At 42.3% G+C, this 14855-nt stretch overlaps 1 protein-coding gene across 1 annotated transcript in view; it reads right to left on the reverse strand.

The window, feature by feature from the left end:
- The window catches only part of LOC128643603 (squamous cell carcinoma antigen recognized by T-cells 3), a 130043-nt gene that overhangs the window by 18967 nt on the left and 96221 nt on the right, over positions 1-14855 (reverse strand). Inside the window, exon 8 of the mRNA XM_053696444.1 lies at positions 11125-11570. Within this exon, the coding sequence (XP_053552419.1) occupies positions 11125-11570 (446 nt within the window). The remainder of the gene's footprint in view (positions 1-11124; positions 11571-14855) is intronic.

Below are 14855 nucleotides of genomic sequence, written 5' to 3' on the forward strand. Positions count from 1 at the left end.
CAGAGGAGAAGAACTCAGTATATAGGTCATTAGTACAAACAGAGGTGTGAAATCTGAGCTTATCCCGGTGAATCAAAGACTCTCTAGAGGGGGAGATGGCTCCCTGTGTCGCTAGCATGAGATCTGTCTTGGGCTGCAAACAGATTTCACCAGTTATTGCGACTTCATGTAGTTGATCATCGCTCTTGCTGTCCGCCATCTGTTGACTCCGAATCTTCCATTCAATGTATACCGTGGATTATGATAGATCAATTGTTAGCTTAGATATATTTGTCATATAGATTGAAGTATAGTCGGAGCTACTGGAATTTGTGACTGAACATGGCGACAGCTTAGTTACGCCCCCCGTAACATGGTTATTTAAGAAAATATTTTATTGAACAAAGGAATGCTGCAGGTGGAGTCTAGTGTCTGTCTATGTAATATGTTTCATTCCCATTCTTAATGATTACAAATAAGAGTACTTACAACATTTCTACATAATTTAAAAGAACAGTAATACCTTCTAATCACGACATGCCAGTTGTGTTGCTGTAGAATATATCAGCCAAGTCTTAAAGTTTTAAAAACAAAATGAATAACCTTTTTACTGCAATTATTTTCAATAGCCAAACTCCACCCACCATTTGCAACAAGGCTAGCCCCGGTCATAAAGTTAGTATTAAGTAAATTGTTTTGCAGTTCTTATCTGTTAAAGCCAAATATTGAAAATGTATCAGAGTTAGCAGTAAGAAGTATGCAGTGTGCTTTTCCAGCTCTAAGAATTAGAAAATCTAGAATTTTTATAGCTAAATTTACATGAAAGAAGGCAAAATAATAATGAAAGGGTATTGCAAAGTTGTTTCACTATGCATCACTAAACATTTTATATGAAAATCTCAAGGTGTTTACTGTCCCTTAAACAGGGGTTATGAGTTCCTTGGGAGGCAGACACACACGTTTTTACTTAAAGGGACACTCAGGTCAAATTACATTTTCATGATTCAGAAACAGCATGTCATTTTAAACAACTTTCCAATTTACTTCCATAAAAAAAATGTAGTGTCTTGTATTTACACTTTTTGAGTCACCAGCTCCTACACTGAGCATGTGCAAGAATTCACAGACTATACGTATATGCATTTGTGATTGGCTGATTGCTATCACATGGTACAAAGGGAATGGAAATAGACATAACTTTGAAATTTGTTAGAAAAAAATCTACTACTCATTTGAAATGCTATTGTATTGTCTTGTTATCTTGCATTTGTTGATTATGCTAATCTACTGTGTTTACTGGTCCTTTAAAGGGACAGTCTAGTATAAATTAAGTTTCATTATTCAGATTTTAATCAACTTTCCAATTTACTTTTATCATCAAATTTGCTTTTTTCTCTTGGTATTCTAAGTTTAAACTAAACATAGGTAGGCTCATATGCTAATTATCTATATGTGGGCCATATAGATAACACTGTGTACAGGCACAGGGGGTTATTTAAGATTTAGCACAAAACAATGCTAAATTTAAGACAATAGATAATAAACAGTCACAGTCATGTGATCAGGGGGCTGGAAGAAGGTTCCTAGATACAAGGTAATCACAGAGGTAAAAAAAGAAAATTTATGCTTACCTGATAAATTTGTTTCTTTTTAGACACGATGAGTCCACGGATTTCATCCTTACTTGTGGGATTACACCTCCTGGTCAGCAGGAGGAGGCAAAGAGCACCACAGCAGAGCTGTTATATAGCTCCTCCCCTCCCTCCCACTACAGTCATTCGACCCAAGTTAGGAAGAGAAAGGAAAAGCCAAGGTGCAGAGGTGTCTGAAGTTTACCAAAATTAATAACCTGTCTCATAGAACAGGGCGGGCCGTGGACTCACCGTGTCTAAAAAGAAACAAATTTATCAGGTAAGCATAAATTTTCTTTTCTTTTTAAAGACACGATGAGTCCACGAATTTCATCCTTACTTGTGGGATACAATACCAAAGCTAAAGTACATGGATGATAAGGGAGGGACAAGACAGGGAACCTAAACGGAAGGCACTACTGCTTGAAGAACCTTTCTCCCAAAAACAGCCGAAGCAAAGGTATCAAATTTGTAAAATTTAGAAAAAGTGTGAAGAGAGGACCAAGTTACAGCTTTGCAAATCTGTTCAACAGAATAATCATTTTTGAATGCAGATGAGGAAGCAACAGCCCTGGTGGAATGAGCCGTAACTCTTTTTAGGAGGCTGCTGTCCAGAAGTCTCATATGCAAAACGAATGATACTCTTCAGCCAAAAAGAAAGAGAGGTAGCTGTAGCATTCTGACCCTTACGGTTTTCCGAAAAAAATCACAAATAGAGAAGACGATTGATGAAAGTCCTTGGTCGCTTGCAAGTAAAATTTTAAAGCACGGACTACGTCCAAATTGTGCAGCAGACGTTCCTTCTGAGAAAAAGGATTAGGACAAAAGGAAGGAACAACAATCTCCTGATTAATGTTCTTGTCTGAAACAACTTTAGGAAGAAAACCAAGTTTAGTACGTAACACCACCTTATCCAAATGAAAAATAAGGTAAGGTGAATTATATTGTAATGCCGAAATCTCAGACACTCTTCGAGCAGAAGAAATGGCAACAAGAAACAAAACTTTCCAAGATAACAACTTAATATCTATGGAATGCATAGGTTCAAACGGAACCTCTTGAAGAACTTTAAGAACTAAATTCAAACTCCATGGAGGAGCAATAGGTTTAAACACAGGCCTGATTCTAATCAAAGCCTGACAAAAAGATTGAATATCTGGTACATCTGCTAGACGCTTGTGCAACAAAATAGATAAGGCAGAGATCTGACCCTTTAGGGAACTTGCTGATAAACCCTTCTCCAATCCTTCTTGGAGAAAAGACAAAATCCTGGGAATCCTAACTCTACTCCATGAGTAGCCCTTGGATTCACACCAATAAAGAAATTTGCACCATATCTTATGGTAAATCTTCCTAGTTACAGGCTTACGCGCCTGAATTAAGGTATCTATGACCGAATCAGAGAAACCTCGCTTGGATAAGATTAAGCGTTCAATCTCCAAGCAGTCAGCTGCAGAGAAACTAGATTCAGGTGAAGGAAGGGTCCCTGAATGAGAAGGTCCTTCCTCAATGGAAGCTTCCAAGGTGGCAGAGATGACATGTCCATAAGATCGGCATATTAAATCCTGCGAGGCCACGCAGGAGCGATGAGGATCACAGATGCCATCTCCTGTTTGATTCAAGCAATAACCCAGGGAAGTAGCGCAAACGGGGGGAATAGATATGCTAGGCTGAAGGACCAAGGAACTGCCAAGGCATCTATCAGCTCGGCCTGGGGGTCCCTAGATCTGGACCCATATCTCGGAAGCTTGGCATTCTGACGAGATGCCATGAGATCCAACTTCGGCCGACCCCATCTGAGAATCAGGTTGGAGAATATTTCCGGATGGAGTTCCCACTCTCCTGGATGAAAGGTCTGCCTGCTCAGAAAATCTACCTCCCAGTTGTCCATCCCTGGGATGTGGATTGCCGTCAGATGGCAAGATTGGGCCTCCGCCCACTGGATTATCTTGGCTACCTTGGTCATCGCTAAGGAACTCCTTGTTCCTCCCTGATGATTGATGTAACCCACCGTCGTTATGTTGTCCAACTAGAATCTGATGAATTGGGCCGAAGCAAACTGAGGCCAGGCCCGAAGCGCATTGAAGATCGCCCTCAGCTCTAGGATGTTGATGGGAAGGAGAGACTCTGCCTGAGTCCATACTCCCTGAGCCTTTAAAGAGCCCCAGACTGTTCCCCATACTAAAAGGCTGGCATCCGTTGTCACAATCACCCATGAAGGTCTGCGAAAGCATGTCCCCTGGGATAGATGATCCAGAGACAACTACCATTGAAGAGAGTCCCTCGTCTCCTGTTCTAGGGTTATTCGAGGAGACAAATCTGTATAATCTCCATTCCACTGCCTGAGCATGCTTAGCTGCAGATGCCTGAGGTGAAACCGAGCAAACGGTATGATGTCCATTGCCACCACCATCAATCCGATTACCTCCATGCACTGAGCCACTGACGGCTGAGGAGTGGCTCGACATGTATTCAGAATCTTTGACTTTCTGACCTCTGTCAGAAAAATCCTCATGGATATAGAGTCTATTAGAGTTCCCAAGAAGGGTACCCTTGTCTTCGGAATTAAAGAACTCTTTTCCAGATTTACCTTCCAACCGTGAGTTCTCAGGAAGGATAGCACAATGTCGGTATGGGACCTTGTTTGCTGACAAGATGACGCCTGGATTAAAATATCGCCCAGATAAGGCACCACCACAATGCCCCGTAGTCTTAGAACCACCAGCAGAGACCCCAGAACCTTTGTGAATATTCTGGGTGCCGTGGCCAGACCGAAAGGAAGAGCCACGAACTGAAAGTGTTTGTCCAGAAAGGCAAACCTCAGGAACTTGTGACGATCTCTGTGGATAGGAACATGAAGATATGCATCCTTTAGATCCACTGTCGTCATAAATTGACCCTCCAGGATCAATGGAAGGATGGTACGAATAGTTTCCATCTTGAAAGATGGAACTCTGAGAAACTTGTTTAGACTATTGAGGTCTAAAATAGGTCTGAAAGTACCCTCCTTTTTGGGAACTACAAACAGATTTGAATAAAACCCCTGACCCTGTTCTTGTATTGGAACGGGAAAAATTACTCCCATGGAAGAGAGGTCTCTTACACAATGTAAGAACGCCTCTCTTTTTATCTGGTCTGCAGATAATCTTGAAAGAAGAAACCTTCCCCGGGGAGGGTAATTACTAAACTCCAGTTTGTATCCCTGAGATACTATCTCTATAGCCCAGGGATCCTGAAAATCCCGCACCCAAGCCTGAATGAAGAAGGAAAGTCTGCCCCCTACCAGATCCGGTCCCGGATCGGGGGCAAACCCTTCATGCTGACTTGGAATCAGCGGCGGGTTTCTTGGATTGTTTACCCTTGTTCCAAGAGTGGTTGGGTTTCCAAGTTGACTTGGATTGCGAATAGTTTCCTTCCTGTATAGAGGAGGAAGAGAAAGAATTTCCCTTGAAATTTCGAAAGGAACGGAAATTACTCTGTCGTCCTTTCTGCTTATTACTTTTGTCTTGAGGGAGGAAATGACCCTTGCCTCCCGTGATGTCAGAGATAATTTCCTTCAATCCAGGTCCAAACAAGGTCTTTCCCCTGTAGGGAATTGCCAAGAGCTTAGATTTGGACAATACATCCGCAGACCAAGGTTTCAACCATAAGGCTCTGCGGGCTAGAATAGAAAACCCTGAACTTTTAGCTGCCAATTTAGTAATTTGAAGGGAAGCATCTGTTATGAAAGAGTTTGCTAATTTCAGATCTTTAATCCGATCCTGGATTTCTTCTACGGAAGTCTCCGTCTTAAGAGATTCGGCAAGAGCATCAAACCAATAAGCTGCCGTACTGGTGACTGTAACAATGCAAACCCTAGTGAACATAGATCTTTTTCAGTAAACCCTCCAACTTCTTGTCCATGGGGTCCTTGAAAGCAAAACTATCCTCAATAGGAATAGTAGTTCGTTTGGCCAATGTGGAAATAGCCCCCTCCACCTTAGGAACCATTTACCAAGTTTCCTTGACAACGTCCGCAATTGGGAACATTTTCTTGAAAATAGGAGAAGGAGAGAAGGGAATACCAGGTCTCTCCCATTCCTTAGAGATAATCCCTGAAGTTTGCTTGGGAACTAGAAAAACCTCTGAGTAAGAAGGAACCTCTAAGTATCTGTCTAACTTACTCAATTTCTCAGGAACGACCACTCCCGCAGAGTCACAGTCGTCCAAAGTCACTAAAACCTCCCTGAGTAACAGGAGGAGGTGTTCTAGTTTAAACCTGAAAGAAACAACTTCTGAATCAGTCAAAGGTAAGGAACTCCCTGAGACTGAAATTTCACCTTCCGATAGAAAATCCTTACCCTCTATCTCTGATAAATGGGAGGGTATGTCCGAGGTTGCCACCAGAGCATCAGAAACTTCATTGACAACATAGTTGTCCTTCCTTTTACGTTTGCCTTGAAGTAAAGGAAAGGCAGATAACGCCTCAGACAGAGTAGAAGATATAACTGCAGCTATGTCCCTTAATGTAACTGCAGCAGAAACTTGAGACGAAGTACAGGGCTCTGCTTGGGCGGGCGTTAAGGGTTGGGACGTTTGGGGAGAAAGCTGTGGCATACTCTGACTCTCATTGTTAGACTCCTGAGAGGCATCCGCCATTGACAATTTTTTATCATGTAAATTTTTTTCTTTATAGCTTAGAGCCCTCTCAATACATGAGGGACAAAAAGGAACAGGAGGTTCCACATTGGCATCCAAACACATTGCACAAGTAACATTTTCTAAGTCCATACTATAGAACAGGCCAGAAAATGAACTAAACAAAAATTGTGAAATTTTCCTCTAAATTTATACTGGCCCTTTAAATGTACAACTCAGAACTCTCTTAATATATGAGAGAAAGAGTGATGTAAAAGGAAGTACTAATAATAGAAATAATACAGTGCCTTTAAATTAGTAAATTAAGTTATTTTACTGTGCAGAACAAAATAACACTGTGCCTTTAAGAATTAAATGTAGCCGTTTTTTACTGTGCTGAGCAGATAAAGCATTTTGTATCTGAGTAGCTTTTGTTTAAAATATAAAAACTTTTTGCCCCATTCAGACACCTCTCCGCCTCAACAGCTAAGCTGAGGCACCTACCTGCAGACCAGTCCCCAGACCTCTCTCAATAATGTGTCCGGTCAAGCTACAGGGCGCTAGCAACCGCTTGCTTTCTTAACCGTGCGGTTTTAGCGCACTGCCTGAAGAGCTGTAGAACTAGCAGTAGAGATGTCCTTTGCAAAACCGGAAAAGGTGTCTAAGCAAACTGCGCAACGTCTAGTAAGCGCGCAAATAGAATCCCCACCCATTGTGGGCGTCAATCTTTATACAGTCCTTACCGGGAATTATAAAGAATAAAAAATGACCGATAATGCCCCTTTAGCCTTAGCCCAGTGCCTGTACTTATGCTGTCACCATAGGAAAACCCCTTCCATACATGAAGAGCCTCTATTCCCAGGAAATCAAAGTAATAAATTTACAAGTGCAGAGTCCACTCTGAGTTTAATTAAATGTGCCCCAGAATCACCAGAAACTGCACTTACCTTAACGCTGTCTGACAGCAAGACAGCTCCAACAGGTTTAGGAGGTCCTCTCCCTCCCATAGCCCTGTGGAAACAGATAGGACCTGAGTTAGAGATCGCTTAGGTCATCATGAGAAGGGCAGCATACCAATATGGGAGGAGCAGTGAGAATTATGTCCCACCAGTTCCCATTGCTCTAAAGCCACCAAATGGTCTACTATAGAGACTGATATGGACTACGGCTACACCCCAAACAAAACAGCACACTCTGGCATTGTTTTAAAAATAAAAAACTCTTGATTGAAGAATCAAACACTAACACCTTACTTTGGCATCTCCTATCACTAACGTAGGCAAAGAGAATGACTGGAGTGGGAGGGAGGGGAGGAGCTATATAACAGCTCTACTGTGGTGCTCTTTGCCTCCTCCTGCTGACCAGGAGGCGTAATCCCACAAGGATGAAATCCGTGGACTCATCGTGTCTTTAAAAAGAAAGTAAATTAATATAACTGTGTTGGTTATGCAAAACTGGGGAATGGGTAATAAAAGGATTATTATTATTATTATCTTTATCTCTATTATTATTATTATCTTTTTAAAACAATAACAATTCTATGGTAGACTGTCCATTTAACTTCTCTCCAAGCAAGTTATTTTATCTGACTGCACAAAAGCATGTCTATGTAGAGATCTGCATACGTATCAGTTCTTAGTAGGACAAGAAATGCTACAGACCACAAGAAAAAAGATAACTAAATTGTAGCTCTAGCTTTCTAGCCAACCCCTGAGGTTTACATGAAGTCCCCAGTGTGTGTACTATAGTCACAACTATTTTATATAATTTCCAGCTGCAGGCATATTATGTGGCCTGTAACTCATAAATTCTTCCCAATAACAAGACATTGGCCTCCATTACATATGCAGCGTCGCACGCAAAAGCAGGCGACGCCGGGTTTTACGCGATTTTGGTATTACATATACGCCGTAGCATACAAGTTACGTGTATATATGTCACCCGTCGCCCGCAATTTTTACTCGCATAAGCTAACATGGGACCGGCGTCGTAAATCGGTATCCAATATCCAGCGCAAGGACTTACGTGGCGAAAATGGAGAAATCTTAACCCATTTTCACCTCGCCATAAAAGGCAGCCGTATCAAGCCCTGCGCTGAGTATGGGAGCACCTTAACTCCCAAAAATGCCTGCAAAAATAAACTAACACCTATCTGTCAACCGCAATCCCCCACCGCAATAACTAATAAAGTCTAGTGACCCCTAAATCCGCCAACCCCAACATCGCAAACTACCTATTAAAGTATTAACCCCTAAACCGCCATAGCCCAAAACGCAATACACCTATTAAAGTATTAACCCCTAAACCGCCATAGCCCACAGCGCAATAAACCTAACCCCTAACCTAACCCCCCCTAGACTAACCCCCCCTAAATGAACTAAAAATACCTAATTTACAAGATACTAAAGTTACTCATAAATTACAAAAAACTAACACTACTTTAAAAATAAAAATAGACTGCCTCTTTAATTTATACTTAGTATAATCAAAATTCTGTAGTAGACTGTCTCTTTAAGCTAGAATTACAGAAAATAAAAAAATCTAAGATTACAGAAAATAATAAAGAAAATTACAAAATTTTAAAAAAATTATACCTAATCCCTATGAAAATAAAAAAACCAACCCAAAATAAAAACACCCCCTAATCTAATAAACTACCAGTAGCCATTAAAAGGGCTTTTTGCAGGGCATTGCCCCAAGATAATCAGCTCTTTTGCAAAATAAATACACAACCCTCCCCCCCCAAACAAACAAAACTAACACTAAAAACCCTAAACTACCCATTGCCCTGAAAAGGGCATTGCCTGCTCTTTTGCTGCCCAACCTATCTAAATAAAATAAACTCCCCAAAAAACCCTTAAAAAGCCCTAAGTCTAACCCCCAAGTGATCCTTACCTGTCCTGAGGACCGGCGGAGAAGGTCCTGTTCCAGGCGGTGAAGTCTTCTTCCAAGCGGCGACCTCTTCTTCTTCCAGGAACCAGCCGAGGCGGAGCGGAGGAGTTGAAGACCGATGACCGCGGAGCTGAAGACCGTCGACTCTGGAACTGAAGACCGGCGACCGCGGAGCCATGGAGCGTGGAGGATCCTCATCATAGGATCTCCGCCGTACACTGAATATGAATTAAAGGTACGCGAATAAAAATTGCGTCCCTTGAATTCCTATTGGCTGATTTGAGCCTTCAAATTCAAATCAGCCAATCGGATGAGAGCTACTGAAATCCTATTGGCTTTTCAAATCAGCCAATAGGATAAGAGCTACTGACATTCTATTGGCTATTCAAATCAGCCAATAGAATTTCAGTAGCTCTCATCCGATTGGCTGATTTGAATTTGATGGCTCAAATCAGCCAATAGGAATGCAAGGGACACCATTTTTAATCGCGTACCTTGAATTCCTATTCAGTGTACGGCAGAGATTGTATGAAGAGGATCCTCCACGCTCCATGGCTCCGCGGTCGCCGGTCTTCAGTTCCAGAGTCGATGGTCTTCAGCTCCGCGGTCATCGGTCTTCAACTCCTCCGCTCCGGCTGGTTCCTGGAAGAAGAAGAGGTCGCCGCTTGGAAGAGGACTTCACCGCCTGGAACAGGACCTTCTCCGCGGGTCTTCAGGACAGGTAAGGACCACTTGGGGGTTAGACTTTTTTAAAGGGTTTTTTTTTTTGGGGGGGGGGGAGGGTTATTTTATTTAGATAGGGTGGGCAGCAAAAGAGCTGGCAATGCCCAACAAATGCCCTTTTCAGGGCAATGGGTAGTTTAGGGTTTTTAGTGTTAGGTTTTTTTTTTTGGGGGGGGGAGGGATTTACTGTTGTGGGGGGGGGTTGTGTATTTATTTTGCAAAAGAGCTGATTATCTTGGGGCAATGCCCTGTAAAAAGCCCTTTAAAGGGCTACTGGTAGTTAATTAGATTAGGGGGTGTTTTTATTTTAGGTGTTTTTTTTTATTTTCATAGGGATTAGGTATAATTTTTAAAAAATTCTGTAATTTTCTTTATTATTTTCTGTAATCTTAGATTTTTTTTATTTTCTGTAATTCTAGCTTAAAGAGTCAGTCTACTCCAGAATATTGATTAGACTGCCCCTTTAATTTATACTTAGTATATTTTTATTTTTAAAGTAGTGTTAGTTTTTTGTAATTTATGAGTAACTTTAGTATTTTGTAAATTAGGTATTTTTAGTTCATTTAGGGGGGTTAGGCTAGGGGGGGTTAGGTTTATTGCGTTGTGGGCTATGGCGGTTTAGGGGTTAATACTTTAATAGGTGTATTGCGTTGTGGGCTATGGCGGTTTAGGGGTTAATAATTTAGTTATTACTTGCGGTGTGGGTTTGATGGCAGATATAGGGGTTAATAGTTTAAATAGGCATATTGCGTTGTGGGGGGTTGTCGGTCTAGGGGTTAATACATTTATTATTAGTACTGAGAGGGGGGATTACGGATATAGGGGTTATACGTGTCGGGCTTATTTTTGGGAGGCGTGTTAGACTGTTACGGGAGATTTTAGATCTTCTTTACTTTTCTTAGGCGCCGGCAGTTCTAAAGTGCCGTAAGTCACTGGCGACTCCAGAAATTTGTATTTACGCTTATTTCTGGACATCGCTAGTTTATCCGACCTATGCCACTTAGGAAATGCCGGTGCCATATATGTAATACCCGATGTGCGAGGTGAAATTACGGGCGGCTCAGGTTTCCATGCTTGCGCCGAAACCTGCGCAGTATATGTGATCGCACCCATTGTATAACAAGATCTATGTTTACTAATTTTCAATAGAATGTACTGAAGTTGTCATTGGTCAAATCATCGTTTCCATATGGGTTAATAAATCTAGGTGGAAAGGTCATAATTATGCTTCTGTGTGCTCAATGCCAACCTCTTCCTGACATAAGTAGTTCTAAAAACTCACCTTGAATTCTGGATTCTTGTTCTTGTCCACACAAGGTGACACAAACATAGGCCTCCCATTGACCTCCTGTCGATCAAGGTTAAGTGCATTTAGCGCACCTTTTTCCTCTGTAAACTCCACATAACAATATCCTCTGAATGTTCCTTTATTACTGTAGATAGGTCGGATCTGTGAGATCTCCCCACAGCCAGAGAACACATTCTTGAGTTTTGTCTCTGGCTCAGACATGCTAAACGGCAGGTTACTAACAAATACTGTGATGTCGTCCTTGTTCCGGTCATGCAACACCCTAGGTTGCTCTTTCACAGCTGTCACTTTCTGATTGGCTTGAGTATTGGCCTTGGTAGGAGCAGACCTGCCAAATAGGCCCATTTCTGTCTCCATTTCTTCAGTATCAATTTCATCTAATTGTTCCCCATCACCTCGGTGCTTCTTACTAGGGTGCTCTGGAAGAGGAAACATACATAAACACATTACCAGGTAATAACTACTCAGCCTGTACATTTCACATCTGCAAAACATGATCAATTTGATCTATTATATTCAAAGAAGTGGAATTTCACATTAAAAAAGAAAATTTATGCTTACCTGATAAATTGATTTCTTCTATGGTACGACGAGTCCACGGATTCATTCTTTACTTGTGGGATATTATCCTCCTGCTAACAGGAAGTGGCAACGAGCACCACAGAAGAGCTGTCTATATAGATCCTCCCTTAGCTCCACCCCCCCAGTCATTCGACCAAAGGTACAGGAAGAAAAAGGAGAAACTACAGGGTGCAGAGGTGACTGAAGTTTAAAATAAAAAAAAACATAATTTATGCTTACCTGATAAATTTATTTCTCTTGTAGTGTATCCAGTCCACGGATCATCCATTACTTGTGGGATATTCTCCTTCCCAACAGGAAGTTGCAAGAGGATCACCCACAGCAGAGCTGCTATATAGCTCCTCCACTCACTGCCATATCCAGTCATTCGACCGAAACAAGCCGAGAAAGGAGAAACCATAGGGTGCAGTGGTGACTGTAGTTTAATTAAAATTTAGACCTGCCTGAAAAGGACAGGGCGGGCCGTGGACTGGATACACTACAAGAGAAATAAATTTATCAGGTAAGCATAAATTATGTTTTCTCTTGTTAAGTGTATCCAGTCCACGGATCATCCATTACTTGTGGGATACCAATACCAAAGCTAAAGTACACGGATGATGGGAGGGACAAGGCAGGAACTTAAACGGAAGGAACCACTCCCTGTAGAACCTTTCTCCCAAAAACAGCCTCCGAAGAAGCAAAAGTATCAAATTTGGAAAATTTGGAAAAAGTATGAAGGGAAGCCACAGCTCTAGTAGAATGAGCTGTAATCCTTTCAGGAGGCTGCTGTCCAGCAGTCTCATAGGCTAAACGGATTATACTCCGAAGCCAAAAAGAAAGAGAGGTTGCCGAGGCCTTCTGACCTCTCCTCTGTCCAGAGTAAACAACAAACAGGTTAGATGTTTGGCGAAAATCTTTAGTAGCCTGTAAGTAAAACTTCAAGGCACGGACTACGTCTAGATTATGCAAAAGACATTCCTTCTTTGAAGAAGGATTAGGACATAATGATGGAACAACAATCTCTTGATTGATATTCTTGTTAGAAACCACCTTAGGTAAAAACCCAGGTTTTGTACGCAGAACAACTTTATCTGAATGAAAGATCAGATAAGGAGAATCACAATGTAAGGCAAATAACTCCGAGACTCTTTGAGCCGAGGAAATATCCATCAGAAAAAGAACTTTCCATGAAAGAAGTTTGATATCAATAGAATGAAGGGGTTCAAACGGAACCCCTTGAAGAACCTTAAGAACCAAGTTTAAGCTCCATGGAGGAGCAACAGGTTTAAACACAGGCTTAATTCTAACTAAAGCCTGACAAAATGCCTGAACGTCTGGAACTTCTGCCAGACGCTTGTGTAAAAGAATAGACAGAGCAGAAATCTGTCCCTTTAAAGAACTAGCTGACAATCCTTTGTCCAAACCCTCTTGGAGGAAGGACAATATCCTAGGAATCCGAACCCTACTCCATGAGTAATTCTTGGATTCACGCCAATGAAGATATTTACGCCATATCTTGTGGTAAATTTTCCTGGTGACAGGCTTTCGTGCCTGTATTAAGGTATCAATTACTGACTCGGAGAAGCCACGCTTTGATAGGATCAAGCGTTCAATCTCCATGCAGTCAGTCTCAGAGAAAGTAGATTCGGATGATTGAAAGGACCTTGTATTAGAAGGTCTTGTCTCAGAGGCAGAGTCCATGGTGGAAAGGATGACATGTCCACTAGGTCTGCATACCAGGTCCTGCGTGGCCACGCAGGCGCTATCAATATCACTGATGCTCTTTCCTGTTTGATTTTGGCAATCAGACGAGGGAGCAGAGGAAACGGTGGAAACACATAAGCCAGGTTGAAGAACCAAGGCGCTGCTAGAGCATCTATCAGTGCCGCTTCTGGGTCCCTGGACCTGGATCCGTAACAAGGAAGCTTGGCGTTCTGGCGAGACGCCATGAGATCCAATTCTGGTTTGCCCCAACGGAGAACCAATTGAGCAAACACCTCCGGATGGAGTTCCCATTCCCCTGGATGAAAAGTCTGACGACTTAGAAAATCTGCCTCCCAGTTCTCTACACCTGGGATATGGATCGCTGACAGGTGGCAAGAGTGAGTCTCTGCCCAGCGAATTATCTTGGAGACTTCTGACATCGCTAGGGAACTCCTGGTTCCCCCTTGATGGTTGATGTAAGCCACAGTCGTGATGTTGTCCGACTGAAATCTGATGAACCTCAGTGTTGCTAGCTGAGGCCAAGCCAGAAGAGCATTAAATATTGCTCTTAACTCCAGAATATTTATTGGGAGGAGTTTCTCCTCCTGAGTCCATGAACCCTGAGCCTTCAGGGAGTTCCAGACTGCACCCCAACCTAGAAGGCTGGCATCTGTTGTTACAATTGTCCAATCTGGTCTGCGAAGGGTCATACCCTTGGACAGATGGGCCCGAGATAACCACCAGAGAAGAGAATCTCTGGTTTCCTGATCCAGATTTAGTAGAGGGGACAAATCTGTGTAATCCCCATTCCACTGACTGAGCATGCATAATTGCAGCGGTCTGAGATGCAGGCGCGCGAATGGCACTATGTCCATCGCCGCTACCATTAAGCCGATTACTTCCATGCACTGAGCCACCGTGGGGCGCGGAATGGAGTGAAGAACACGGCAAGCATTTAGAAGTTTTGATAACCTGCACTCCGTCAGGTAAATTTTCATTTCTACAGAATCTTTTAGAGTCCCTATGAAAGAAACTCTCGTGAGAGGAGATAGAGAACTCTTTTCTTCGTTCACTTTCCACCCATGCGACCTCAGGAATGCCAGAACTATCTCTGTATGAGATTTGGCAATTTGAAAGCTTGACGCCTGTATCAGGATATCGTCCAGGTAAGGAGCCACCGCTATGCCTCGCGGTCTTAGGACCGCCAGAAGTGAGCCCAGAACCTTTGTAAAAATTCTTGGGGCTGTAGCCAACCCAAATGGAAGAGCTACAAATTGGTAATGCCTGTCTAGAAAGGCCAACCTCAGGAACTGATGATGATTCTTGTGAATCGGAATGTGAAGGTAGGCATCCTTTAAGTCCACTGTGGTCATGTATTGACCCTCTTGGATCATGGGTAAAATGGTTCGAATAGTTTCCATCTTGAATGACGGAAC

The sequence above is a fragment of the Bombina bombina genome, unplaced genomic scaffold, assembly GCF_027579735.1.
Source record: "Bombina bombina isolate aBomBom1 unplaced genomic scaffold, aBomBom1.pri scaffold_426, whole genome shotgun sequence".
In the NCBI taxonomy this organism is placed as follows: domain Eukaryota; kingdom Metazoa; phylum Chordata; class Amphibia; order Anura; family Bombinatoridae; genus Bombina; species Bombina bombina.